Genomic DNA, 27,975 nt, shown 5'->3' on the forward strand with positions numbered 1-27,975 from the left:
TTTAAATTGACGTCCCTCTCTCTCCTAGTGACAGTCCTCCAAACTGACCCTATGGGTGGGTAGGGGAGGGAAGAAAAAAAGGAACGCGAAAAAGAATAAGAGTAAGAACGTTCTCTCAGAAAAGGGTATATCCAACACATAAAGTATCCTCTCGTTCCTAAAGATAATTTTCAACAGCCAGTCTAGGCTGTCTGTCTGTCATCCATGAAGACAAAACAAAAACAAAAGCCGTATAAAAAATTTTTTCAAATAAATAAAAAATGTTCCTGCATTTCGGCAATGAGCCAGCATTAATGTGCCCAAGGCATAACTAGGCCTCGGATCCAAAGAACTGTGTGAATGTGTGAGGTAGCTTCCAGCACCTCGGTGTGTGTAGGAGTGAGGTAGGTAGATCAAACGATCTGTGAAAAGTTGATATGGCTTCCAGCCTACGGAGACGGAAATGGTGACGGAGGAGAGAGAGTAAGTAAGTATCGGTATTTCTCAATCATCACCCGATCGCCCGTCCGATCTCTTCCTCTCTCAAGAATTGTCTCCGCGAAAGCGCATCATCGCCAAGCGACAGCCTCGGAGGAACCGTCACCCCCGAGTGAAGACGTGAATGGTGCATGCGCATGCTGCTGGTGCGAGCGTGGTCGATGGAATGTCGCCCGGGAAATCCTCCTCCTCCTGTGTCGGATGTGTAGCCTCCTCCGCCTCGGTAGTATGCCGCTCTGTTGTTGTTGTAGTTGTTGTAGTTGATATAGTTTGAGTAACCGCCTATGCTGCTGGTGCTACTTTTTGAACTCGTCTTCCTCCCATGTCTCGGACGTGGTGATGATGCGGCGGCAGCATGTGCACCTGGCGGTAGCTTGTATAGCCGAGAGGGCTGGCGCTTGGGCGCTGGTATCCATGGCACATCGCCGGGGACCGTTTCGTCTGTGAGCCCGGCTCGGGAGTTGGGAGCCCTTGCGAGGATAGGGGTTGGTGGTAGTGGCGTGTGGTCGATGCTCGTTTTTCCATAATAGCCGCTGTGGGTGCTATGTGCGGCGGGCCGAGGCGAGCCCTCGTCGAGTGATTTCCGGGTTTCTCCAGCTGCTTGGTCTTGAGGGTTGACGTAGACGATGACGCTTGCGGGTTTCTTTACCGAGCTTGTTGATGATTGTTTCCCATGGCTGGTGTTCAAACGATCCCCTGTTGCCGATCTGCTCTTTCCATCTACGTCGGTGTCGTCCATGGTCGTAAACCAAGCCTCCTCACTTTTTGGGGTTTTCCATGTTGCAATTTCCTCATCGTCGACAGGTGTAACGGTTCGTGAAAAGACTCGTATCTGCCGTCTTTTCTTCCTCCAGCATAGACAGAGCACAACAGCCGCCAAGAAGAGAACCACGACTGGGATTGCGCTGCTTAGGATGATGATGAGAAGCTTTCTTCCTGTGTCTGGACTCGTGGCATCGTCGCCATCGAATGGTTCTCCCCTTTTCTGATTTGTAACGGCGTGGACAAACCTCGTCACGGTCGTGATTGGGGGCATAATAGGGACATAAAGTGAGGTATGGAGAAAAAAAAAAGATGAAAGCTGAAGACGGGTTGCCGTATTTCTCACAAAAACAAGGCGTAGAAGAGAAACGATGCCGCTCGTAAAGTCGACTTGATGGAGACTCGAGAATGCTGATTTCCTTGCCAGCTGCCAGACCGGCCTAACCCGACGGAATAAGGAGCTTGGTAGATATGACAAGCGCAACAATGTCTGATGAAGATGTTGTTAGCAGGTTTGATCGGTCTGACTAGATTACTGAGCAGATATGATCATAAGTGTCAAATCTTTGTCTGAACTTAGACCCGTGGTCCTGTTGAGTTTTTCCACATATGGCTCACGTCTTGGCAGTTGGTACTATACAATGCTTGGCTTAATACAGGCGATGGGAAAGGTGAAGGGTGGATGTGAGAAAACAAGCTATGTTTTACCTTTTTAAGAAGTCATTGAGCTGGTCTTGATTTCAGAGAGCAACTCTGTTTACCATATGACTTGACTTGATGAAGCGGATGAGGAACTCGAAAGCAAGAGGAGCGATGATGAAAGTAGACTGTTTGAACTGTGGGGGAGAAACCAGATACCAGGAGTCGAATAACTCGAGGAACAACCCATTGGCACAGAGGCCTTGTGGTCTGGAGTACTTGGAAGAGAAGAGGTGCAAGAGTGGGATAAACGAGAGGAGAGGGTTCTTGATGTTCAAACCGCTTGAAGGATGGAGCAAGCTTGGATCCCAACCGGCCGACATACAGTGTAAGCAGCAGCAAGGAAGCAACCACGAGGTCGGAAGTAGGTGGCGTACCTACACGGTTATAGCTATAAAAATAACGACGAAGACCTGGAAAAGGAATGACCGGCATATATATTCCCAGTCCCACATCAACAAAGACGGGCACTATCCCATCCTGGGCAGGAGTGGTGGGCTAGCCTGGCGGGCTAGCCGGGCGGGGTGTGGTGAGGTGTGCATTTTGTGATGGATACCGGGTGGGTGGATGGTGGTGAGAGCACCAGGAAGACTCGAGATCCTAGTACCTTGCATATCTCCCAGTTCCATCCCTTTCAGGGCACCCGCAGTCCCACCGTAGCTTTATGGATGTGTAAGCCCAACGTCGGGGTTTCGAGGTATGTGAAGCTCGACAATATCAGAGGTTGTTGGTCGAGTTCCCCATGTCTGGTTTGGGACGGGTGCACAATGGAAGCATTGCGTGTGCCACAGGCCTGCATGCAGTGATGGTCTCGGAATGGTTGGCCAAGGGCAGACAGAGAGATCTTTGGTCGTGACGCCCCGCTTGAATGACAGGACAATGGAACCCTCCCGGGCACTTGACCGAGACAGGGGCAGTACGCCGGAACGTTTGTACGTAGTGTACAATTTAAAAACAAAACAAAAAGTTATCTCGACGCAAACGGTGTTGGATTTGGGGGTAATTGTGTAAACGGCTGATGAGATATTGGTACCTAGACGAGTCCGTAATAGGGGGGCATCGAGCATGGTGATGGGGGCTCGACGGACGTTTCAAGAAACAAAAACGAAATGGAATTATGGAGCTCCCAGGCACCGAAACGTCGAGTTCCCTTGTTGATGACATTGCGAACCCAATGTGAACAAAGAAATTGTCTTTCTGCTCAATGCTGTGATGTTTGCTCACCGCCTCTCTTTTGACCATTCATAAACGGGTTTTGAGATCTGTGAGCGTTGATTTGTGAAGTCGGTCGGTCGGTCGGTCGGTCGGTCCAGGTCTCCGAGGAAGAGGCAATTCCTGAAACATCAAAATCCAAGGGCCCGCTCTCTGTCGTGGATGTTGTCCATTGGCTGGTCATCTCAAGGTGGGGGACGAGAGAAAGCCCGGTCTTGTCCCGGCCAAGCTTCCGCTTCATTGCTTGAACCTCTGAAGTGCCGTGGAAAGTGGGAGTACGTGCTGGGCCGATTACTTAGCTCAGTAGCTTGGGCAAGCTCGGTTGCAAGGAACAGAAATTTTGATATCGGAGAATGACCCGGACGTGAGATGGATCCGACAGCGGTCTCTGGCTCCTTCATCCACGGCACTTCGCTTTTGTGGATTCCTGCCTGGGTATTGCTATCCGGGTACAGCATCATCTTTTGAAGTCATCGCCGGTTGGTGAATCGGAGCAAGGACGTGAAAAAAATTGATGAAATCTCCGAGGAAAGATGGAGGTTTTACCCCATCTGGTATCGGCAACCTTAACAGCCTTAACAAATCGTCCGGGGTATGTGGAGTTAGACTGAGCGAGCTAGGCCTAACCTGGTAAGATTCTGGATGGCACTGTTTCCAACTTACCCCACCGATCCACACCCGTTCCTGACTACTTTAAAGGCTCGGGCCATACCGTTACATTACTGGCAAAAACATCGTCCCATTTTCCATCCTTTCTCCATCAACTTGATAACAGGTTTTCAGGAGATTCACTTGCTATTCCGATCCTGTAAGATTGTTCCCAGTAGCAGTAGCCTACGGAGTGTTGCTCCCGATATCACTGACCGGCCTGAACCCTGATGTAAGGGAGAGAGCCTCTAGTGTACTGAGAACAAAAGGAACGACAGAAAGAAGCAATGGAATCGATCCTGTTCCTGCATTAGCAATCGTCACCCGCAGGAAAGCGCCGATATTGGCCCTTTTCCGTTAGTGAAGCTGAATTGTCTCAACGACATCCTTTGTCCCTCCGCGCTTATGGATCCCATCTGGGCAATGATCGTTGGTGATGCTCTCTGAACCCAGCTGCATGCCAACATCTCGAATCCACGTTTTACCCCTCAACCTATCTTACCACTGGGGTATATCGAGCAAGATTCACACAAGAAACACACTGTCCACCCGTTGACAACAACAACAACGAAAGAGTGTTAGCGAAAAACCACACAACCTCCTTCACGACACCGCTTTTGGTGGCTGCATCCCGCCGGGACACTGCTTTTCCCCAAGCGCCCATGCGGTTCATGTTTGTTCCCGTCGATATATATCTCAGTATTCCCACAAGTTACACGACATTGGAGAGGATCCAAAGGATTTGGTGGGCGCATAACGGTGTACAAGTAAGTTTGCACACATCAACATGCTCGAGTTTGGCGAATGGCTGTTGGGACAAACTTATAACTACGCCGGTCAAGTTGACCTTTGCGCGCGGTACTGTGTGTGTGAGATGCTGTGCAGACCAAAATGCTGTGTAAGACGCTGTCATTCAGTCTCACCAACCAAGATGCGTTGGACTAGAAACTGGTATGTGGAATGTGGATGGCGGTGGCTCCGGTCGACCGGTGTCTATCCCGCAAGGGAAGGCTGAAAAATGAAGATACTAGTTGCCTGCATATGGCGGTTTTCTTGATGCCCAAAGCTGTCCTATATAAGAAGGACCTTTTTCAGCTATAAACCTCCGAGGAAACGACCGCGGCCGGGATTCCTGAGCCTGTTCCTGCGTGACGTGGTCATGATCGAGAGGTCTGGAGAAGCGAGCTCGGGAACCAACCAGACGTCTCAGACGCCATCTGACATGGTCGACTCGTCGTCTCACCTCTTTCTGGCCTGGGCCTTGCGACGGCAAGCCTGTCAGGGCTGAACAGAGTGGTCTTTTGGTCCAGGCTTCAGGCTTATCGTCAACCAGTTATCGCTCCTAAACACCATGTGGCGAATTGGTCAAGTGGTATTCAATGCCGGCCTCGTTTTATGGCGGCGGCCACTCGGGAGGGTTGTTGAAAGGAGCACTTCTGGGCGGTGATTCGTCGTGGGGTGTAACCAGGATCTTAGTGCTGTCAGGCTTGTGGTTTTTGATGCAAATAATATTCTACTGTGTAATGCGCACGTGAGTGTACTTTGGTGGGGTAGACCTGGCGTAAAGGTCGTGAATGGGATCGTGAATCTCTTTGAATGCACCGACTAGGCAGGTTAGAAAGCGCGGTTTAATCGGCGTCCGGGCCAAGAAAAAAGGTAAACGCAATCGATAATGCTCCAGGTTGAAAATGAAGGAGGAAGAAAAGCAAAAAAAAAACAAAAACAAAAAGCTTAGCTACACCACAAGATCGGGAATCGAACTCGCAACTAAGGAGGACTCAACCGACCAGATGGCAGACCTACGAAAATACCACGCGTTTTCTGGACCCAGCGCATTACCACGTAGGCTACTGGACCGTAGTGGAAGGTCTATACTTTGGTGCTTATATGGTCCCAGTAGGTCATGCCGCTGGAAGGATGATCCGCTTCAAGTCACCTCACACCCTCTCCCGTCATTGTGCTATCGGTGCACTGTTCTTTCGCGAAACAACAAACACAGGGCTCTCAACTATAATCAATCATAGGACATAGTGTCTTTTCGATGTGAAATTAAGAGAGGAGTGGGAAGTTCACCAAGTAATGTCCAGATTGTACACGAGTCAGACACTTGCATGATGCCGCAGGAACGTGCCGCTTCAGCGGACCGCCCCCGGACTACAGTGGAGCTTGGCAGGTGTCTCCAGTGCTCCATCCCCAGATTCATCAACATCACGACCGAGTTCCGTTTCGTCAACGGAATCCGTCGCTTTTCCACTTCCATGATCACACTGTTCTGCTCATGTGAATTGCTCCTGGAAGTTGATTCTTCCAGTCTGATAATCTTCATCGAAAAGCGCTAACGACAGACTGCTGCTGCTATCTGTGGTTTCGTATTTCGGCACAAGCTAACCCGGCGCCTCCGACAACCGGGCTTTCAAGCCTCGAAAGCGGAGACCTCCTAGGCTGCTTCAACTCCGCAACACGGATCGCTGACCGAGGACCTGAAGCCGGAGGTGCATCGGCGCCGGCACCCTTGTTATCGGCTTATCACTCCTACCTGAATGGGGTATTGGCCAATGAGACGTCCCCAGCCCCGCACGATAACGTCAAACGGCGAGGGCTTCGTGCAGCTCGATATGTCTTAAGCCGTCACAAAGCGATCCGTCAATCGCAGAACCCCGGCTGGATTGGTTGGCAGAGAGGGCAGGGGCGGGCTGAAGGTATTCGTACAGGGCAGGAGCAGCCGCTTGTGAGAATGAGGGGTGGTTTCCAAAGGCCAATGACGGGAATCGTCCGACTGTGTCTTTAACTTCAACTCCAACCTCCATCGTCAAATCTTCAATTCCACTTTCCCGCCTACGAGTACTCGTTCTCTAGGCAGCTCCAACGAAAAAGTCCAAAGGCGACATCACACACGAAGCACTCCCCTGCACCTGGGATCGAAAAAGGCATACAACCCTACAGAAAAGGTCAACAGAATGTCGGCACGGAGGCTCCAGAGGCTGTCTCTTACCACTTCGAGTGGTCTGAGATCAGCTCGCACATCCTCGTCTACAGCATTGTTAAGGCAGCAGCTACATAGCCAGAGACCCAGGACAGACATGCCCAGCATCGTCAGGATGAACTCTACCCTCGCAACCTTCAAAGTCCCTACAGTGGCCAACGAGCCCAATGTGAGTCTTTCCGAGCCTCGTATATCCGCCATGTCTGACAATTAGCGTAGCAACACTATGCCAAAGGCTCAGAATCAAGACATAAGCTCACGGAAGCTTATGCCGCGCTTTCAGAGAATCTCCCTGTCGACGTCCCCATTATTATCCGCGGGAGGACGGTAAGTTCATCCGAAACTAAATTTTATAATTTTAGCTAACCATCGCCCATAAACGTAGCTTAGCAAAGCAGACACCAAGTACCAGGTGAACCCGGCCGATCACAAACAAAAAATAGCCAAATATGCCGTGGCAACCCCCGAAATGGTCAACTTGGCCATCAATGCCGCCCTGAACGCAAAGCCGGCATGGGAAAGCTTGCCCTTCGCTGACAGAGCGGCAGTCTTCCTCAAGGCAGCCGATCTGATCAGCACCAAGTATCGCTACGAGTTGATGGCCGGCACAATGTTGGGCCAAGGCAAGAACGCCTGGCAGGCCGAAATCGATGCCGCTGCCGAGCTCTGTGACTTTCTCCGCTTCAACGTCCAATATGCGGAGCAACTATACGCTCAGCAACCGGAACATAACTCCCCCGGTGTCTGGAACCGCGTCGAGTACAGGCCACTTGAGGGCTTTGTCTATGCCGTCACCCCCTTCAACTTTACTGCCATTGCGGGCAACCTTCCAGGCGTGGCAGCGCTGCTGGGCAATGTTGTGGTCTGGAAGCCGAGCGATCACGCGATCCTCAGCAACTACATCCTGTACAAGGCCCTCCTCGAAGCGGGACTCCCACCTGATGTCATTCAGTTCATTCCCGGCGATCCTGAGTTGGTGACAAAGGAAGTGCTCGCGCACAAGGACTTTGCCGCTCTTCACTACACAGGCAGCACCGCCGTCTTCCGCAAGCTCTATGGCCAGATTGGCGCTGGAGTTGCTGAGGGTAGGTATCGGTCATATCCTCGTATTGTTGGCGAAACCGGTGGCAAGAACTTCCACCTGATTCACAAGTCTGCCGATCTACGAAACGCTGTTGTCCAGACGGTCCGCGGTGCATTCGAATACCAGGGCCAGAAGTGCAGCGCCACTTCCCGACTGTACGTTGCCAAGTCGATTTGGCCAGATTTCCAGGAGCTTCTCGTCCAAGAAACGAAAAAGTTGAATGTTGGCCCACCGACTGACTATGGAAACTTCATCGGCCCTGTCATTCATGCCGCCTCCTTCAAAAAGCTGAGCACGGCTATTGACGAGGGGAAGAAAGATCCAGACCTCCAGCTGATTGCGGGAGGAGAATACGACAGCTCGGTTGGCTACTACGTCAAGCCGACCATCTTTGTGTCCAAGACGCCAGACCATAAGCTCTTCTCGACGGAGCTGTTCGGACCCGTCTTGACGGTCTACGTCTATGATGACTACGTAGATAGCACTACCTCTATCTATGATATCATCGACGGAGCTACGGAATATGCACTGACGGGCTCAATCTTTGCAAGTGACCGGGCCGTTATCCGCCTCGCAGAGGAGAAACTCCGCAACACAGCAGGAAACTTCTACATCAACTGCAAGAGCACGGGTGCTGTTGTAGGCCAACAGCCTTTTGGTGGCAGCCGAGCGAGCGGGACCAATGACAAGGCCGGCAGCATCAACCTCTTGAGTCGGTTTGTTAGCATGAGAAGCATCAAGGAGGAGTTCAACTCCACGACCACGGTGACATATCCCAGCAATGAGGTCGAATAGGACCTTAGTGAGATTATGGAGAGCACCGTATGCTCCGACGATAGTTGGGAGGATTCCTTCCGGAGGACTCGCTCAGGAGGAGTTTTGATGCATCAATCCGGCATCGGCGAATTCGTTCATTGAGGTGCGTTCGACGGAGGTGTTTATGAGCAGCGTTGAGACAGGTGCCATGTTATTGGATTAGGTGTCTAGCGAATCAAATCACAACCCGATCTTGATGTTGCATTGTGTTGCTGGCTTTGTATGGCACAAGGTGCTTTATCCCGACTTCACCCATTTTCTCCTGATGCTGTGAGTCCGAGAGAGTTGCGGACGGCCCGTCGTTCTGCCCCGTGTTGGAGATCGTCCTGACTGTCAAAGGCCACGTGCGGGCTGCCTTAAAAGAGCTTGGGTGGCGCCGGGGGCTGTGAAAAGGGTCGGGGATCTTGATGATCACTGATTGGCAGGTATCCACACTTCCTGTAGCCGGCGTTAGACAAAGGTCCAGAGCCAGAGGCACAACCTTGAACGACATTGCTTGCAGGCGTTCTTTTGACACCTAGTCAAGACACCAAGAAACATGCTGTCCAATCAGCATCGAGGAATCCACCTCGTGCCGACTGGAAAGGAGATGGGCACGCGACTGCTTTGGGACTCGGGAATGCACTTCGGAGATGGAAACACTAGTGTTCCATGCTCTCTAGATGCAACTGCACGTTACGATTACCGACTTCCTACGTCCGTCTCCCCGCATCCCTTGGTCCATTCCTCTGATCTGGATCTTACATCAGAACCAGCAAGCACAATGTCCATATATTGTCCGTGATGGCATGCCCAGATTCTGAATCCCATGCTGGGACATCTGTACCTCTCGACAACACCTGAGCGAACTTATCACAAAATCGTGGAACTCGAATCTGCTTCTTCTTCGGCTTACCAGTGCAAGGTGATACCCGAAGATCGTCTTATCGTCCACTCTTGACCAGACACAGCCAGAAGCACAGTGAAAGCCACTAATTGGAGGATTCCCGCCATCCTTCAAGCCCGAATCTTGCACAGCACCTGCAACGTCAGTTGTGCCTGACAGTTACCTATTTCGTCTGAGCAACAGGCTGTTCTGAGCTTCCCTGGTTTGCGATAGCACGACAAGCCCATCACGATGCCTCAGAGGTCGTTGCCTACGCCACTATCATCAGCGGATATGAAAGCCCAGGAACCTCCATCCCTAGCCTCCCTTCAGATGCTGTTCGAACTACCACCACCTGCCATTATGCCATCCAACGCTGCAGGCACACCTCCACAGACCCCGGAGAAAAGATATCCGATGCAACCAAGCGAGACAGTCAAGTCACGAAGGCGTGCAGCAACCGTAGCAGGCCCATCCAAGAACGATTTTGCACTTCCTCCCCCTCCTACGAGATCACGCAAAATCATCCAGATGAAGCCGCGTGAAGTTGCTGCTGCCCCACCACTTGCACCAAACTCCAAAGATTCGACCACTGGCAAATCAGGCTCGGGCCTTGTGTCCACCACAACGAATTCAGAGTCAACCACGCCAGCGGCGACAACAGGTGGCGCTAAAAAGAAACCATCAACTGCGGCAGGAAGGAAGATTGCGAGAAAAACAGCACATAGCTTGATCGAAAGGAGAAGGAGATCCAAGATGAACGAAGAGTTTGCTCTCCTCAAAAGCATGATACCGGCATGTACCGGTGAGATGCACAAGCTGGCTATCCTCCAGGTTAGTATCATCTTTCTAAGAATGTATACTGGGAATTGAAGCTGATGAAGTACCTCAGGCCTCGATAGAGTATATCAGATACTTGGAAGATTGTGTCGCTAAGCTCCAGGCCCGGCATCAATCCGGTCCATCAGAGGTAGAAAGTGCGACAAAGAGTCTTCCAACGCCCTCTGGTCATGAACCTTTCCATCCTGAGGCTGCCTTTACCTTTGCGGCAAGAGAAGAAGTCCACGACGTAGAGATGTCGGACTCGTCAGGGGTTGATTCACCGGCCTCTTCGCCTCCACTTGCCGCGATCACCTCTTCCCACCAGCCATCCGCATCCCCGGTAATACTACCCCAGCAGCAGCTAAGAGATCGACATGATTCGATCTCGTTAGCTGTGACATCGACCGATTACCAAAGACACTACAGCTTCAGTGGTTCATCTGTTACTGCCTCGCCCGCCGGCTTTGGCTCCTGGGGGCATTTGTACGGCGGCAACAGCAACATGCACGACACGCGAACCGCCTCGGTTTCGGGCTCAGCACTGACTAGCCCTTACCTGGTATCGCGAAATGACCTTGACCATGAAGCAACGGCTGCTCTTCTCATGTTGAACCAACAGACACAAACGGATAGGCGGACGTCAACGACGAACACCGACGGGCCCGCTGGAGCCGCAGCCGCAGCCGCCGGGACCGTGAGGACGGGGCGGGGAATGAGTGTCGCAGACTTGTTAAGCGCATGAGCGATCCAGAAGGAGATCGTTCGATGGCGCCTTCACGTCCGTCCGATCAAGATCATTTACCCTTGGCGTCGGTCGGCTTAGACTCGGGGCTCGGCTTGGCGATTCTAGCGATGTAGCGTGCATGCATGCTGGATCCATAACCGCTGGTACCGGAATAGCGACCGGGCGATCACAGGACTGGAGTATGCAGGGTCTTGGGGTCCGCCAGGGGTTGGGATGCCCGTGGGAAGGGTGAAGAAAGATAAAAGTTTCAAATCGCAGCATCGCGCCATATATCGAGTCGTGAGGGACTGGGATGTGTATGTTGTTCTGGGCTGAGTGAGCACAAATGAATAATGCCTCAGACTTTGGTCGTCACAGAATGGTTCGAGATGGTTGAGGAAGTAATACAGGATTACCTATGCTAGAGTTCGCGCTCTGGAACTGGCAAAGAAACGGCCATCCGGGGGAACATGGCAATCGATAGACGAAAGACAGACTTTTCAAACTTTGTGATGGATTTCCAAACGACAAAAGCAACACTCAAAGAAAACTTACCATTTATGAAGATCATGGTGCCAGTTGGAGGGTAGTTAACGGTAGATGTTTCAGCTTTGATACCAATTGCGTACCATTGATTGCTTTGCGCTTTGACCTCTAGAAGCGAACATCGACAACACCGAGCGCCCGGATGACACTTGAAAACACCGAAGGTTCGAGGCGGCGCATAACAGTTCATTCCATCCCGGAATGGCTTCATGAGGCCTATCTTTCTACCGGACGCGCTGTTTGATCCGCTGGACGAACAAGTTGTGTACGTGGCAATGGGAAAGCCCGGGGTTTTGATACTCGTCAGTCGTACGAGAAACCAACGGTTCGCCTCCCGCTTCAAGCATCACCCACGGACCCCAATGCCCCTGTATCGCCCTATGTTCCCAAATTCTCCCGGTCAGGGGCACGTGATACCCCTGATATCGAACAACAACATACCGAAATGGTCCTTGGCGATGGCCGGACAAGGCCGGTGGTGACACTCAGCAGGATGGACAAGACCGAGTCGATATCCCGGAGTCCCGGGGAATCCCAAGAGGGGGCCACCAACTCTCCGCCTCCCGAACCAATCTGCCTATATATGCTGTCCTCTGCTCGCTCAATGTAGCCTTTCATGTCTTACACCAGTCAACAACAACTTCCACCAAACCCTTTTCAACCAGCTTCTTCTTCACGGCCTCGTATCGGCGTGGATTTTCACAAACAGTCCGTAAGACCGCCTCCTTACCCTCCTCTCCCGGTATCGCCGCGGCAGTTCACCAAACTTTCACCACCACCACTACTTGTACCCTCCCGTCCACATCCCCGGACCGTCTTTACCTCGAGAAAGCCTCAGCCGCTTCGTCTCGTTCAGGAGTCACTCAACTCGCGCAAACGAAAACCACCTGTCTTTTTCGCCAAGCACACACGGACTCTGGTTCAGTCCGTGACTTACATTACTGTCTACCAGGACTCTTCTTCTTCTCCAACTTCTTCTTCCTACTCGCCAACCGCGACAACCTTCTTCAAGATGGCCAGCACCAACCCTACCATGCCTAAGGTCTCTAACCTTCCCCCTGTCCCTGCCGGAGCCCGCTCAGGTTATCTCTCCCCAACTAAGGAAGAAATGCTCGCTGACCTTCGACGCCAGGTAAATACTTGAATTCCCTCCCGTCCCTGTTGAGTATTAGTAAGACAAAATCAAACAAAGGAAAAAGAAAATCTGACTTGGGTAAAAAAACACAGCTCGACGACACCAACTCCGACGGAGTCTCCTCGGTCGACTCCCGCGGCCGCCGCCGCCGCAGAAACAAGGGTGCCGTCCAGAAGCAGGGTGGTCTCAACGGCCCTCAGATCCTTCCCCGTCTGGCCGACACCAAGCCCGTCCGTCTCCAGCTTGGCTTGAACCTCGATGTCGAAGTCGAGCTGAAGGCTAGACTCCAAGGCGATGTCTCACTTACTCTTCTGTAAGTCTTCCTTCCTTTCTGATTGATGTCTTCCATCCATCCATCTGCTCCTTCCTACCAACGGTGGGCTAATTTTTTTTCTTTTCTTTCTTTCCCACAGTCAATAAATTTCTTCTTTCCCCTTAAACCTACCTCCCTTTTTCTCTTGCTCATAGCCAGTCAATACATCACATCTCTCCATTCAGCCATAAGCTATTAGCTATCGCAATGAGCTCCTGTCTGTATCCATATGTTTCAACCATGACAAATTCCAACACAAAAATAAAAACAACAGAGTCGAAAAGAAAACACCGCTGCAGAAACGACCCCCGTCTTCCACCCAGCTTTATCTCAACTCCTCCACCCGCTCCGTCACCGTCGACGAACTCTTCCACCTCCGGCTCGGCACGCTCCGCCTGCGTCAGCGCTGGCTCGACCGCGAGGTCAGCCCTAGCCTGACGGCCGCCGTTGCGGTCTTGATTGGGATGGTTGGGTTTTTGGGCGGGGTGTTGGTTTCTAGCTGTTGCTCATGGTCATGGTTTTGGTCATTCTTGACTGATTGGTCTTGGTCTTGGTCATGGCTGTGGGTGCAAATGGTTTGGGACTCGGTTTGGGATGTGGTGGTGATTAGCACTTTGTCTTCGATGGTTCCATCTTGGATGACGGGGATGGCGACTACGATGACGACGACAATGATGGACATGGGCACAGCAACGATGGCATCGACGACAACGTCCTGGTCATATTTCCATGTCTTGCTTCAGCAGGGCTTGTGTACATCGGCGGCGTCTTCTTTCGAATGGGTCGGCGGCGTTAACAACATCATTGGGGTTGGGGTCATGGGATGAATGAGTCTGTCTGGGTCAGTCAGTCAGTCGCCTTCATACCATCCATCCATCCTCTGGTCTGGTTGGTCTGGTCGAGGAAAAGGGAGGGGAAAAGGGAAGGGAAAGAAAAAGGGGAAGGCAAATGCAAGGAAGGGTCTATAATGATGCAACAACGAATTGGGGCATTCATATGGGACATATGGATACGGGAATAGGAACAAGAAGAAGCATGAGATTTAGGAGAGGAAAGAACCCAAGGAGAATAGTACTTGGTCCTTCCTTCCCCTTCATCCTGTGTCAATTCTTGGCGTTGTCTTTTCCTAAGGAAGGGAATTGGGTGGGTTTTCCGTGGGTTGTATGGTGTATACATATGGGAATGGGATAGGATAGAACAGAACACAACACACCTCTTTCTTTTTTATTACCATCATCATCGTCATCATCATCATCACCATCATACTCAGCTCTGTGATAAGGTGCCTGCCTGTCAGTCCTTTTTCGGTCACACCCGACTCTGGAATCAAGTTTTATCTACTACTTACTCTCTTTTTCCATACACTCACTGGTCACGGTGGCGATGGCATGGTCCTCCTTTGACCGTTTGTGTAGTGTGGTAAAGTTGTAGGTAGGGGTTGGTTGATACAGACAAATCGAAATGATGTTTTGGTTTCACTTGCCTGTGGATACTTTGGTTGAGTTGAGTTGAGGCAGTGTCTTGATTGACTCTTAATATCAGATTAGCTTGAGATTCGTTCGGGACATGATTTGTGTTGGTTGGAACATTGCACCACGGACGGACGGACATCTTGGCATACCACGAGACAGAGGGCTCGCGCGATGACCACATGGCATCCGACGACCTATGTCTGTAAGCCGGATTTGTTATTGTGACATGGCCCAATCAAGTTAGCCATATAAGCTCTAGGTCTGTACCTGCTTCCCGTAAACCAACTACGACAGCTGATTTAACAGTTGTACATCTTCCGTAGTATAGTGGTCAGTATGTGAGCTTGTCAAGCTTGAACATCAGTTCGATTCGCTCGAGACCCGGGTTCAATTCCCGGCGGGAGAGACCAACATTTTTTTCACTTTTTGCCTTTTTCTTCTTTCCTTTCATTATTAACCAGCTATTTTTTATCAGCTCTTGTTTTCTTTTTCTTTTTTTACTCTTTCTCCTTTCTCGTTTGTATTTTTCTTGTTCTCATTTGTTCATTAGTTTGCGGTCGTCGGATGCCATTGATATCAAGAGTCAAGACACTGCCTCAACTCAACCAAAGTATCCACAGGCAAGTGAAACCAAAACATCGTTTCGATTGTCTGGATCAACCCCTACAACTTTGCCACACTACACGGTCAAAGGAGCCATGCCATCGTCACCGCGACCAGTGTATGGGAAAAGAGAGAGTAATAGATGAAACTTGATTCCTCCATGCGTCTTTACTACATACATACGCCTTACGGTCGAAATTCGAAACATTTCATGGATCCAACAATCCGGCCCTAATAGACTCTAGCCAATGTTGCTTCCAACTTAGTACGAGGCGCTATCACAGTTTTGCAACAGCCTTTCTTAACTAAAGCGCGCAGTATTGGACTCATGTCCATGTTCGGTTTATTAATTATTCTTACGACCACTCGCATACATACATATATATATGTAGATGGTGAAGGTTGGTCACGATTGACAATGTGTGCGTGGATAGCCAAGTTTATTCATTTGTAGGTATTATGCTGAAATGGGTATTTAAAACGTAGAAGAAAATGATTGCGAAAATGGGGATAGGGTGCATACGATTGGTTGCAACTGTCAACCCTTCAACGCTGCACGCAGCCGCTGACTGATAGATAGCCTACGTGTTGAATGGATGACAGCAGTGGAAACCGATCGCACGCATCCATCCATCCCACCGATTATCATTAAACACTACTTCCCGGCCGGTAGGTATCCCGAGGAGGAAGGAGGTTGAAGGAATGCAAAACCCCAATTCATCCACTCTCCTCACGCCTCAACCCCCCCCTCTCACCGCACCCCCGCCGGAATCTCCGGCACCTCCGGCACGTCCGACCCCCCCGTACCACCCGTGCCTCTCGACCCATAACTCCCCGCGCTGCCCGGCGGCGGCGCAATCGTCGGCGGTCTCGGGCCCTTGTAGCTCAGCGTCGGGATCGTCAATCCATAACCCTCGGTGCGGCCCTCGGGGTTATGCTGGTCGATCTCGATGCGGATGCACACATGCAGACTACCGTCGCTGTCGGTGCCGTGCTCGGTTGGGTCGGCGGCCTTGTGCTTAGTGCCGGCGTTGACTTCGCCTTTGCCGAGCGCGTAGCGGCCGTCTTTGTGGCCGGGGAAGGTGCCGCCGGGGGTGGAGTGCGGGGGAGGGGAAGCATGGAAGCCGTTACCGTTTTGCTGCTGATGGGCATTGTTGGGCGAGTTCTCGGTGATGACGGCAAAGTTGCGGCTGGGCATGGTGACTTGGTTGTGTTTGGCTGTTTTGGTGCTGTCGCCGGGATCTTTGTCGAAGATCTTCAGGAGCGTCTCGTCGGTGTCGTGGTCGAGGTGGTGGATCCTGTTTCGGCGTGCCAGCAGGTTGGCGACGGCCGCCGGGGGCGGCTTGTTCACGATGGCGGAGGAAACGACGTTGACGATGTAGCGGTAGTCTTCTTCTAGCGGGATGTTAAGCTTCGGGTTGGAGTAGAACCTTCCTAGCGCTGCCAGGTGGACGTCGCCGCCCAGGATGGTAACGCGCACCGAGAACTCGGCGGCGATCTGTTGCAGCTTGAGGATCAGACCGTTGCGCTCGCGCTTGTGGGTTCTGGCTGTATAATGATCGTCGAGATCGTCTAGGAGATCAACACTTCCGTCAAAGGAGTTGAAGAAGCTGCCACCAAAGCCCACGCGTCTGTTCAACAGCTTTACTGGACCCATCAAGGGGCTGGCAAAGATGTTCTCAAGCCATGTCAAGCGCTTGTGGCAGGTCAGCTCAAGCTTTTGGTATGGGTTAGATGCCACTTACAGGATATGCGATGGGAATACCCAAAAGAAGAATCAAGTGCTTATATGGCTTCTCAGTTTGTATGGCATGGCTCAGCTCCTGCCTCAAGCGGGAGAAGATAGCCTCATATGTCTCAGGATAGTTGACTTGATGTCTCGTGCGCTGTAGATTGTTAGCACTAGGAGAAAAGACTTTGAGAATTCTCTCATTACCTCTGTTCGCGCGTCAATACCCAAAAACGCTATCCTGGCGCCCAACTTTGTAAACATGTTGTGTGAATGCTCCGAAACGTATGGCTGTATGGTTGTCAGTAATCGAACTAGTCAGGAGTGCTAGCACCGGAAAAAGGAACTTACACCTGGAGATGGTCCAACAATGTAGTTGGATTCTGTCATGGCCGGGTGTACATAAGCCGCAATCATCTGATTGGGATCGATTCCCTGACCCGCTTCGCCCTTAGCCTGCATGGTGTCTGAGGTATATGTTGAGGCTGGAGGTGGCAGATGGTGCTGGAAAAGCATATAGTACTTGTGGGCAATGCCGCCTATTCCTCGGAAAACATCGCATCTCATAAAGTCGTCCACATAAGATCCAAATCCATCAATAATCTGCATCGTGTTAGCTTGACTCGCTTGGCAAAGGAGGCGCTGATGGGACATACATCGTGATCATCCCAAATGTTTAGCTGAGGAATCTGGCCGTTTGCAGCCGCAAATGGCTCTGTCCCATACCATCGGATATAGTTGTTTAAGTAGTAATCGTCGCACTCAGCACGGAGGCTCTCGGGGAATGGAAAGTGTCTCCGTTTCTTGGGGTTGCTGATGCTGGTCCATGTGCGAAGGGGTCCCGAAACTCGAATGCCGTCGTTATAAATCTGGTCGCCGCCACCGATCCTGTAGTCTGTTAGCGCTCGACAGGCTTAATAGAATCCTCAGCTTCTTACATGACATGGAACGGCGCCTCTTGATGACGCCTCATAACGTCGTTCCACAGACATGGACCACTCCAGTCCTCTTCATCCGTGCCGACGCTGAACCCGTTACAGGAGTGGAACATGATTCTCATCGATTCCGTGATGGCGGGCACGAAGAAGGTATTCACTTTTGGCTTCGTCTTGCTAGCAAAGACCAGGTAATCCGACAGCCAATACTCCCACTTGGTCTCATATGGTTCCATTTCCAGGTGCAGATCGAACCTCCAGAAAGTGTTGCGCCAATCCGAATAAAGACAGATTCCCTGGCTTTCACTGACTTTGGGTTCACTGCTGTGACCATTTGCAGCGCCATTGCCATTGTGACCATTGCTCATACCGACCGTGGCAGCCTTTCTCAGGAACAAGCTCGGCCTAAAGGACTGTTCTCTGCCACCCCCGCGGGTCACAACCAGGACACTGCCAACCCACTGATTTCCCTCCATGCGGCGATAGTTGATCAAAGGTCCTACAGCAATCTCCTTGTCGTTTGGAACGCTCTCCGGAGCCAATGCGTCGGCCATGTTCTTTTCGCCATTGAGAACCTCCCTGGCTTCTGTAGCGCCCAGCACAACGGGCTTGAACTTTGGATCGGTAGGAGGACGGGTACCAGCCTCCTCGGGCGAGATACGCGACTTGTTGAGGAAATCGGCCAGGTCGTTCACATTGCCGCGTGCGTCTGCTTCCCGCGCTATGGAGTGGTGATGGTGATGGTGGGAGGGTTGCTGGGGCTGGGCTCTCTTGGCCTCGTACTTGGCGAAAGCTCGCGACTCTTGGTGGCGCCATTGGGAGCCGGAGGCATGAGGATTGTGGTGTTCATCGCCGTGCGCATAGCCCTGCGCTTCGTGGGAGTCCATATCGAAGAGGTAGGCAGGCGGTATCGCAACGTTGTCGGTCGCAAATGTGAGCGGCGGTCAAATCGGTCACGTATAAGATTTCGCGACCTGGGGTTCCCAATTATAATACAAAGAAGCCCAAGCTCCAAGTCCGAGGTACCAGCAACGGATTCGGTAAGCGGTCGCAAGGGTTCAGCTTGCTAGGTCTGTAGGTTGAGGAGCCGGCGGGGTCTTGAAGCTGGTCTCTAGCCAAGAGACTAAGATGGCCTGTTGGGTGGTGAAGGAAGTAAAAGAGGGCAAAAAAAGAGAAAGAGAAGAAAAAATAAGATAAAAAATCACAGGACGAGGGAGGAGACTGTCAATCTAAACGAAATTGATGCCATGGGAACAGGGGGGTCGTGCACAACTCGTTCGACCCGAGCGGCACACTTGCTCGGCGACGGTGTCTCGGATACTCAGCTATCAAGCTTTGTCTAACAAGCTGCCGATTCTGGAAGGGAGTACACCTTGGTTGTTTCAGGGCCAAGATTTCAGTTCCTTGTCTTTTTATCAAGGGAGAAGTTCCCAACTAGGGAGGAGGAGGGAACGCGGAAGAAGAAAGGATATATGACTCCGGTACCACTCGAGTATACAAGTTGGAGAAAGTAGTGTTGGTACACAAGCCCATACACACAAGGCACACAACAACGTCACGGCATAAAGATGCCGACTTGGCCAATTGGTCTGTCTCTCATCAGTTCTGGGCATCGTGGAGATGAAATGCGGTGAAATAAGATCATCCATATGAAGATGGCAGTATGAGGAGATACAAACCCATCGTCTTCCTTTCGACGTTTGCGTATGGGTGTTGGGCAATCATGTTGATGGAACATTCCTAGGAGCTTTGGGGGAGCTGTTGGAGGCCTCGCTTGGTACCCTGTCGATCTTTGGGGGTCTTTTTCGATCTTCACTCGGGGCCTTTTCCTTTATGTTTTGACAAAAACGAAAACTCCGCTTCCATATGAAAGAGGATTGCGATGGTCCCTCGGGCTTGCGTCAGCGCGGTGTCAACGTCTTTGGTCCTGTGGCCTGTCATCATCCTGCATGTGGGGAGAGCAAAATCGTCCAATGGGGCCGCCGCGCTTTGGAACCCCTGTTCGGACGTTCAGCGGGGATTGGCGGGTCTCGGCGAACACTAGTTTTCAGCTCAAGAAGGTGATCGCGAGACCGACCTCTGGACGTGGATAAGGGTTGTTGCTCCGAACGACGGCCCAAAATGACACTCGAGTAAACAAAGGTAGTACCAAGAACAATATACAGCTAATTATACAAAATGTTCATATTTACACATCATTTACTTATTCTCAAGCATGGTGTCCAGAACACCCGACCCAGTCTTCTGGTCCTCCAGGTTCAGCTGAGTGTTTCCGGCTCCTTGAAGCCTCGCCTTCTTCTTCTGCTCCATCAGATGACCGGCGATAATACCAATGACCATGCCGCCCAGATGGGATACGACATCCATGGTATGGTTCTTGCTGAACAATCCCCAAATGTTCAAGCCACCAAACAATCCAATAAAGGCCAATCCCTGGACACCAGTATACGGGTCAGGAGGCAGGCCAAAGATCTTGAAGCCCTCGAATCTGTGCATCCAAAAGTAGGCTGCCGAGATACCGTAAATGGCGCCGGATGCGCCGAGGGTAGTCATATGGAAGTTGCCCTTCAGGACGAGCCAGAACAGACTGGTCAGGAAACCAACAGATCCGGACAAGATATAGGTAGTCAGGAAGTCGGCCCTGCCAACCTCGTCGTGAAGCCGGGTGCCAAAGAACCAGAGGATAGGCATGTTGAAAATCAAATGGCCCCAGACAACCTGGTGAGAGAACACGGCACCAAGCATGCTGAACGCCTTGGGTGTCGCAGGCGAAATCAAAAAGTACCGGAGCAAAGGCTTCCACATGACGGGGACCTTCCAGAGGAACCAAATCAGAACATTGGCGCCGATGAGGACGGCAACGGTGGCGGCTGCTGGAGGGCAATCGGGCCATAACCTGTTTTCGCGGCTGGGGGCGACGTAGAGCTGCGAGTATGTGAGGAAACCGGCAACGAGGAGAGCGACAAAGACGGTCGAGGGCAGCAGACGCTTCCACGCGGGCATCTTGGGAGGCTCCTTGAGGTCGGACATGGCCCATTCCTCCCATTCCTTTCTCTTGGCGCTAACCTCACGCTTCGGGGTGTCGTCCGCTTTGGCGAGAGGGCCGGCCTTGCCGTTCTTGTATTCTTCCTCGAGCTTCTTGCGTTCCTCTTCCTGCTTCCGGAGCTTCTCCTTCCAGATAGCCTCGTTCCGCGCGCGGATAGCATCGAAAGCGCTTTTGCCGTAAACCGACTGAGGCTCGGGTTTCTTTTTCTCGGATTCCTCGAGACCCTCAGAATCGTCCTCGTACACCTTGAACCGTGACTTGTACCCCAGTTGCTTGGTTACGTCGTCCTCTCCCTCGGCCTGGGCCTGGGCGTCTTCTTCTTGTTGCTTCTCCAGCGCTTCCAGCTCGTCCTCGGCGCGTAATCCGGCGTTCACGACCTCGTCGACATGGATGTTCTTGCGGAGGTAGTCCAGTGCGATTCTCCTGTCTTTAGGAGTGTATCCGGCAGTGTTGACTTTGAGCACAGGGTCGTCAAGGGTTCCAGCGACGCGTCGACCGTGAAGAATCTTCAGCAACCTGTTCGCCGCAGGAGTGGTCATGCCGGGCCCGAATAGCTGAAGAACCTCGCCAGCTGCCAGGTCATCGACGCGGAACGGCAAGCCCTCCTCATCCTTGTAGTTCGGGGGTAGGTCGACATAGTGAATGAGGATCCTGTTGCGGGCGGCAAACTTGAGGGTGCGTACGGCGATGCGCGGAATCGAAGAGGGACCGAAGAATGGCGTCGAAGAAGAAAGGCGGCCCCGGTTGGCTTGCCATTGTCTGGATGGGAGCAATGTCGTGGAAGAGAAGCATCGCGTCGTGGGTGCGGCGGCGACGAGCAGTCGGCTACATGCTTTGGAAAAATGGTGAGCGGCGACCTGGACGCCTGGCCGAAAGGCATTGACGCCCAGGGAGCAGTTCATGGTCACGGAATGGGCGCCCTATATCGCGCCGTTTCGCGCAAACTGTCCATCAAGGTGAGTCCGAACTCGGGAGTTGTTGGACCGGCCCATCTGGGGGAGCAACCGGAAAATGGCCAGGGAAAAAATAACGGAGCTCCCCGGGCCCGGCAGGCAGATTTGCACAGCGTGATTGGTTCTTTGAGGTCCAGTTGGCTCCATAGAGGGGCCGTCTTCTGCCCCTGTTCCCGTACTAAAAAAAAAGGGGGGGGGGGGTGTGGGCAACAGTTATTCGACCGTTGAAATTTAAATTATTGTAAATTTACTGTAAAATGCCGTTAAACGTTATAAAACGTTGACGTTGGCTATGTTAGACGTTTAAGTAGACCCAACGGTAAAATATCGGTTGATATAGCCAAACGTTTGGGAATTCTTGGACATTTAGGGTTAAATATCTAACCTCAAAGATCCTAAGCCAAGAGTTAGAAGAGGGAGCACCTTCCCATCTATAAGTTTTACCTTCGAGTTCCTTCTTCGATTAGATAGCAATGGTCTTTTGGCCAAGTAGTCTCGCGCGCAGATAGAAATTGATCTTTTACCCAAGTCCTCTATTCGAATCCTGACCGTGCAATGTTTTTCGTAATATCCCAATTTGAAAGTTGAGTCCAAACACCAAAGTGCATTACCAAGTGAACACTAAGAAGATGCATCACCAAGAACACCAAGAAGATGCATCACCAAGAAGAAAAAGAAGAAGAAGAAGAAAAAGAAAAAGAAGCACCAAAAAGGTGCACCATCCTTTTGCACTATAGAATAAGGCCTTGAGATAATTTTTAGACGTTTGGCCATGCCAAAACGACTCAGACTGCAAACGTTTACATTTTCACCAACGGTTGCTCAATCCTTGGCGCGCTGGTAAACGTTTGAAAATTTCAACTGTCATTTTACGCTAAATTTACTGTTTCCTGCGCACACCCCCATGCAGTACGGTCTCCAGGCACCTTTGCGGGACAGAAGGACCCCGCATTGCAAGCTTCCAGAACAAGCTCCCGTCCAGGCAATCGAGCTGCGACGTCAGGTCAGGGCCTCGAAATCACCATCGTAAAGAGGATCTTTCAAATACCAAATCAGCACCAGATTCATCCCACATTTTCACCGTACCTTGAAGACGACAAAAGTCCATTCACGACGTCAACACTCTCCCACAATAACGGTACTTGCTGCTATACAAATAGGTAGCAACAGTCCACTCTACCCACCTCAACGACAACACAACCACAACACCTGATAACCAATCACACACAAACATGTCATCCTCGGCCGCCGAATCCCTCCCCATAACCCCCCAAGCTTTCGCCGCAGCTCTAGAAGACCTCCCCGTCTCGGCCCTCCACCTCAAAGTCCTCGAAATCTACAACTCCATCGCCCACCTCAAGTACTCCAACGAGCAGCTGCGGCCCTTTGCCGAAGGTCTCGAAGCCCCTCTCGGCGGCTCGTCATCGCAAAACCAACAACCCGACCCAGACTGCGTCGAAGCCATCCGCGAGAACGAGCAAGTCATGGTCCGCATGGAGGAGCGCGTCCAGCTGGTCAGGAACGAAGTCGAGCGCAGGGGACTCAGCTGGACCGAGTTCGAAAGGAAGGAGGAGGTGGAGGCGGCCGCGGCGAGGAATAGGGCTCGCGGACCGGTGGAGACTGGTGAGGAGGATTCGGACGATGAGGAGGAGCAAGGACAACAACCGATGACGAATGGAACTTCGACGACAACGACAACGACACAGCAGCACCCCGCTTGGATGGATGGGACGTTTCAGACTGGAGTGATTAGGAATGGAGAGATTGTCATGGATGATGTTGCTGGGTCGAGAAGACAGCAGCAAGAGCAACAAGGTGATACTGGTACTGGCACTGGCACTGGCGCTGGCGCTGGCGCTGGTGCTGGTGGCTCGCTGAGTGACGAGGAGCTTAGGAGGAGGATGGAAGAACGACTACGGGACTTGGGAGGGGAAGATGACGAGGAGGAGGAGGGCGGTATGCACCTGTGAGAGGCAAGCGACGGGAATAAGGGACCGAAGGAGTTGAGCATCGTGAAGAAGAGGTTACGCACGACTTGTCACTTGCAGCATGGGCCGGCAGGCTGGCGTATAAGTGGCGTTGTGGTGCACTTTTTTGTTATTCGGTTACTAGTGCGCTTCAAGGGTGAAAAGGTTAATTTAGATGGATGCTACAAGAGCAGGGCTGGGCAAGGGAGATTCTCCAGAATCTCTTTTAACTTTTTCGTATGGGCGGTCTGGTAGTAATCTGATTTGGAACACAGGCGACGCCATCTTGATTGTAGTAGGTGTGACATTCTTCACCATCTCTGCTACACCTCAACTTCTGGGGCGCTAATTGAATCACCATTTTTTTTCTTATGAGATTGAGTTCTATTACGTTGGCCTCGACTGGAATTTCAACGTGGGATCTTCTGGACTCGTCAGTTCTCTTGATGATGCGTCCCACAATGCGCCAACCATTGGGGATTCGATAGCATCGAAACATGATATCGGTCATTGGAACAGTTATGAAGCACAGGAATGCATCGACTCGGGCAATTGACTGTCAATGTCAAACAGCCCTGTTTCCTCTCTCGAAACTGTACTCTCTTTCCACAACATCTAGACGCGGGTAAAAGCTGTCGACCTGAGACAAGTGATCTTCACGATAGGCGCGGTAACACACGTATGACGACACCAAATCCAACATTATTCTCTCGTTCCTCAAATGCCATGGTCGTCCGCATGTTTCAATGTTTCATCGTCGGGAACGCATGACTTTGGTGTTGAAACGCCAAAGTGGGGAGGGATAAACGGGCGAATCCCTGGGAGTAACACGAGGACGGGAGTTGAATGGTTCGTTTGGGGCATTCTCGAAACAATTGACAGAGAAGGAACTTGTTCATACACGCGTCGACGACGGAAGATCTGATGAAGATCTCGGGGTTTGAAGGCATTCCAGGCTTTGGGACAATGCATTGTCGCATAATTCTGTTGTCTTGTTTGGTGGTTGGTGTGGCTCAGAGGCTCAGAAGTCAGAAGTAGGGATGATGGCATGTTACCTCATCTTGAGTGCCTTAACATGCTTTGCTGCAAAGCTCACCAGACTTTGTTTGGTACACATGTAACCATCGTAGGCGCCAGGGGAGATGTTATTCTGGATATTGTCCTGGAGGTTGCACCAGGACTTGGAAGGGAGGTAGGTTTGGTTGGTTGTGGCAAATTATCTCCAAGACCGGGACGACGGGCGGACTGAGGTAAAGGTTACATCGGTCCTTCAGATTTCAGACGACTGCCTTGCCCTCCACTTGTTGGCGATTTGGCTCATTGCTCGCTCCTCGCTCGTCTTTGTGTTTTCCGGTCGCTAGCAAACCCTCATGACACTTTGCAATCTGGGGAACGTTGATAGTTTTGTTTCATGGGAGAGGAGACAAGATGACAGCCGAGGCAGAGGGCGATTCGGGTAATGCCGAACGCTGAGTGTCGGAGCGCATTCCGCTTTCATTCCCTCGAGATTGCAGAAATCCTCTTGGCCAATTTTCAGGGTTTGGGCTTGGCAACGTTGGTTCTTCTCAGGTTCCCAAGAGTCTTGGCGATGGATCCCCTCAAATTCCCCCGGTGTCACCTGCCCTGCCCGAGTTGAAGAAGTCGGCGGTTGCGATGATGAGGGTGCGATAACAAGAGCAAAAGATGGTGTCGATCGTTGAACACCTCAGTCAAAGTTCCATGGTGTCGGGATGATGGTTGTGCAGGTTTTGATATCAAAAGTTATGCACGCCATTCTCTGGTTAGCGCATCCCGTTCGTCGCATTGTTCAACGCAGATGCATGCATGGAGACGCACAGGCATCAGCATCCGCCATCAATCCCACTTCATTCAGTGGTTCATCTCGCCTTCCCAAACACGGTGGCGCCTTGTAAAAGAGACAAGAACACATGGACCAGCTTGTTTGATTCAAACTCGAACGAAGAGAATGCAGCATTCAATAGGTGAAGAGCGACACCGCGACTTTGTTCAAGCTGTTAGACGCCGTCATCGTCAATCAATCGGCAAGACATTCCACAGCTGGAGTCGGAGTTTTATTTTTAAAATCTTGCAGATTCAGGAAAGACAAAGGGACCGTGAGCAAGTGTCCACACCTGTGCCGGCCCGCCGGACACCGCTATGCCAATGGTTCGTTCCATCTCGAATCGGGGTCAGCGGATGTGCGCCAAATTAAGGCCTGTCCCGGCACGCCCAGGCCGCAATACGAGGCCGCGGAGCCAGCTGGCAGTCCTTGCCGGTCGTCGCCAGCCTGTCGGCATTTTTTCGGACGGGTGGTCAACCATGTCTGACAGTGCTTGTTGCTTGTCAAAGTCAGGTGTTTGCATTTTGCAGGGCTTCGGGGCCTGTGGATATCGAGCCCACAGTGCCCTACCGCTTGGTCCCCACCGTGTCCACTCCTTTGTACCCGACCCTCCGTTCCTGTTTTGAGATTCGCAGCGAGGAAGGTGTGTTGTCCCCGTCGTCCACTTGTCTCCGTGACCTGAATGCTTCATTGCAAATGCAGAGATCACGCTCTTTTTTCATCATTCTAGAGTAGCCGTCCCACCCACCCACCCTTCCACCATTTCTAGTCTCTCGTTTCCCATTTTCCACCCGTTTTCCCATTTCCCCCCTTCCCCTTCATTATTACACTTTGATATACGAAAAAGACAAACAAATTGAAGGGAACCTAACCCATACAATCGTTTCACCAACCGCGCGCACTTCCCTCGTTCGATTCATCTTAAATTCCACTTCCAGTCTCGACACCCGACGACACTGAGAGCAACCGCCTTCGTTTAGTTCACTGGTCGACATCCGCCGCGCCCAAGCTAATTAGCCTGCGCTAAAACCAAGCCGATCGTCACCAAGTGCGCACCCGGGCCTCACTTAGCCAGCAGACCAGAGGTCAAGCCGGTGTAATAACCCTTCCCCTTAAGGGTTCGACGATTCCCATATCATCAACCACCAACCATCAACCATCAACACCACATCAACACTTCACATCAGTGTCATCATCATGCAGCTCAGTCGCCTACTTCTCGTCGGCCTTTCGGCCCTAAGCGTCGCCGAGGCCTCCTACATGCGCATCGGCGTCAATGTCCCTCACCACAAGAACCTCGGTGCCCTGGCGCGGAGAGCAGACGACGATAGCTCCTCCGCCGACATCCCCATCCCGACCGTCAAGGCACCGACCCCAGAGACGACATCAACGAAGGCTGCTCCTGTCACAACAACAAGCGCAGACCCTCCAGCCGAGCCCACCACCACGACCAAGCCTCCACCTGTCTCGGTGCCAGCTGTCACCACAACATCACCTCCCCCGGCACCGACAACCACAAAACCCAGCAACAACGACCAGCCTCCAGTAACAGCGAACCCTAACGGCGACGTTGTATCTTCTACCCAGGGACCAGCACCAACACCTTCGTCTTCGGCTGGCGGAAGCGGTGGATCATCCAACAACGACGATGGCGACTCCAAGTCCTACTCGTCTGTCAAGCCCGTCATCTTGACCGTCACCCAAGTCATCACCACCACCAACCAGGAGGGAGTTGCGACAACCATGACGACCGAAGCCCTCACCACGTCGACCCCGCCTCCTAGCCTTGCTTCCGATAAGAACAACGGCAAGTCCGGCGGCGGCATGTCGAACCAGACCCGCAACACCGTCATTGGCGTCGTTGTCGGTATCGGTGGAGCCATCGTCCTGGCCGGCTGTGGTATCGTCGCCTGGAGGATTCGGAGCCGCAAGAGACAGTCCGACGAGGCCGACAATCTGATGGAGTACAACGATGCTGGCAAGCCCGAGGTTGGAGGATCGATGGTCGGACGCACGCCCTTCCAGAGCACGCTGGAGAGCTACCATGCGCCAACGCATGTGAACCAGGCGTCAAACTTCTAATTTCTGTTGTCGATAAAATTTAAACAAAGAAATATGAAGTTTTTGCCTTGTCTCATTTTATTTTGAAGCGTACCAGTCATCCGCGATCGAGATACCCCCTCCGCATATTTCAACCATTGTCACCGCCGTCGCCGCCGTCGCATGGTTTGCCTGTCATCAGCCAGTAGCCTGCATTTTTTTCACCCAAAAATCTTATTTTAACTAGTTTTACACAAACCATCTGTCAATGTCATATCGCATTAACATTTTTCTTTCTGGCTCG

The 27,975-nt window shown here is 51.8% G+C and overlaps 8 protein-coding genes and 1 non-coding gene across 9 annotated transcripts; 6 read left to right on the top strand and 3 right to left on the bottom strand.

Annotated features, from left to right (window-relative positions):
- Positions 1–315: 315 nt before the first annotated feature.
- Positions 316–1,915, bottom strand: B0H65DRAFT_335305 (uncharacterized protein). Its single transcript, XM_062823557.1, has one exon. It carries the CDS (start codon positions 1,511–1,513, stop codon positions 491–493), a length of 1,023 nt encoding a protein of 340 aa, XP_062677027.1. The 5' UTR covers positions 1,514–1,915; the 3' UTR covers positions 316–490.
- A 4,756-nt stretch (positions 1,916–6,671) lies between these two features.
- On the top strand, positions 6,672–8,758 carry B0H65DRAFT_335368 (delta-1-pyrroline-5-carboxylate dehydrogenase). Its single transcript, XM_062823558.1, has 3 exons — positions 6,672–6,950; positions 7,001–7,108; positions 7,167–8,758. Exons 1-3 carry the CDS (start codon positions 6,756–6,758, stop codon positions 8,658–8,660), a joined length of 1,797 nt encoding a protein of 598 aa, XP_062677028.1. The 5' UTR covers positions 6,672–6,755; the 3' UTR covers positions 8,661–8,758.
- A 728-nt stretch (positions 8,759–9,486) lies between these two features.
- On the top strand, positions 9,487–11,312 carry B0H65DRAFT_335377 (uncharacterized protein). Its single transcript, XM_062823559.1, has 2 exons — positions 9,487–10,380; positions 10,439–11,312. The coding sequence occupies exons 1-2, from the start codon at positions 9,799–9,801 to the stop codon at positions 11,108–11,110; spliced, it is 1,254 nt and encodes a 417-aa protein (XP_062677029.1). The 5' UTR covers positions 9,487–9,798; the 3' UTR covers positions 11,111–11,312.
- Positions 11,313–12,650: 1,338 nt separating this feature from the next.
- B0H65DRAFT_446560 (uncharacterized protein) lies at positions 12,651–13,193 on the top strand (the record flags this gene model as incomplete). The annotated part of the gene is made up of 3 exons (XM_062825800.1): positions 12,651–12,770; positions 12,866–13,086; positions 13,187–13,193. 3 exons carry the CDS (start codon positions 12,651–12,653, stop codon positions 13,191–13,193), a joined length of 348 nt encoding a protein of 115 aa, XP_062677030.1.
- Positions 13,194–14,871: 1,678 nt separating this feature from the next.
- On the top strand, positions 14,872–14,964 carry B0H65DRAFT_t454. Its single transcript has one exon. It is a non-coding gene; the product is annotated as a tRNA-Asp (tRNA).
- Positions 14,965–15,581: 617 nt separating this feature from the next.
- On the bottom strand, positions 15,582–18,976 carry B0H65DRAFT_335498 (uncharacterized protein). The gene is made up of 6 exons (XM_062823560.1): positions 17,829–18,976; positions 17,547–17,778; positions 17,242–17,493; positions 17,098–17,181; positions 16,907–17,047; positions 15,582–16,857 (listed from the first exon to the last, which is right to left on the bottom strand). The coding sequence occupies exons 1-6, from the start codon at positions 18,710–18,712 to the stop codon at positions 15,913–15,915; spliced, it is 2,538 nt and encodes an 845-aa protein (XP_062677031.1). The 5' UTR covers positions 18,713–18,976; the 3' UTR covers positions 15,582–15,912.
- Positions 18,977–19,952: 976 nt separating this feature from the next.
- B0H65DRAFT_503187 (uncharacterized protein) lies at positions 19,953–21,930 on the bottom strand. The gene has a single exon (XM_062827867.1). The coding sequence runs from the start codon at positions 21,771–21,773 to the stop codon at positions 20,025–20,027; it is 1,749 nt and encodes a 582-aa protein (XP_062677032.1). The 5' UTR covers positions 21,774–21,930; the 3' UTR covers positions 19,953–20,024.
- A 721-nt stretch (positions 21,931–22,651) lies between these two features.
- B0H65DRAFT_480194 (uncharacterized protein) lies at positions 22,652–24,169 on the top strand. The gene has a single exon (XM_062827564.1). It carries the CDS (start codon positions 23,057–23,059, stop codon positions 23,792–23,794), a length of 738 nt encoding a protein of 245 aa, XP_062677033.1. The 5' UTR covers positions 22,652–23,056; the 3' UTR covers positions 23,795–24,169.
- A 2,491-nt stretch (positions 24,170–26,660) lies between these two features.
- Positions 26,661–27,881, top strand: B0H65DRAFT_335549 (uncharacterized protein). The gene has a single exon (XM_062823561.1). The coding sequence runs from the start codon at positions 26,829–26,831 to the stop codon at positions 27,711–27,713; it is 885 nt and encodes a 294-aa protein (XP_062677034.1). The 5' UTR covers positions 26,661–26,828; the 3' UTR covers positions 27,714–27,881.
- The last annotated feature ends 94 nt before the right edge of the window (positions 27,882–27,975 follow it).

Source organism: Neurospora tetraspora (assembly GCF_033439725.1).
Source record: "Neurospora tetraspora strain CBS 560.94 chromosome Unknown B0H65scaffold_9, whole genome shotgun sequence".
Taxonomy (NCBI): domain Eukaryota; kingdom Fungi; phylum Ascomycota; class Sordariomycetes; order Sordariales; family Sordariaceae; genus Neurospora; species Neurospora tetraspora.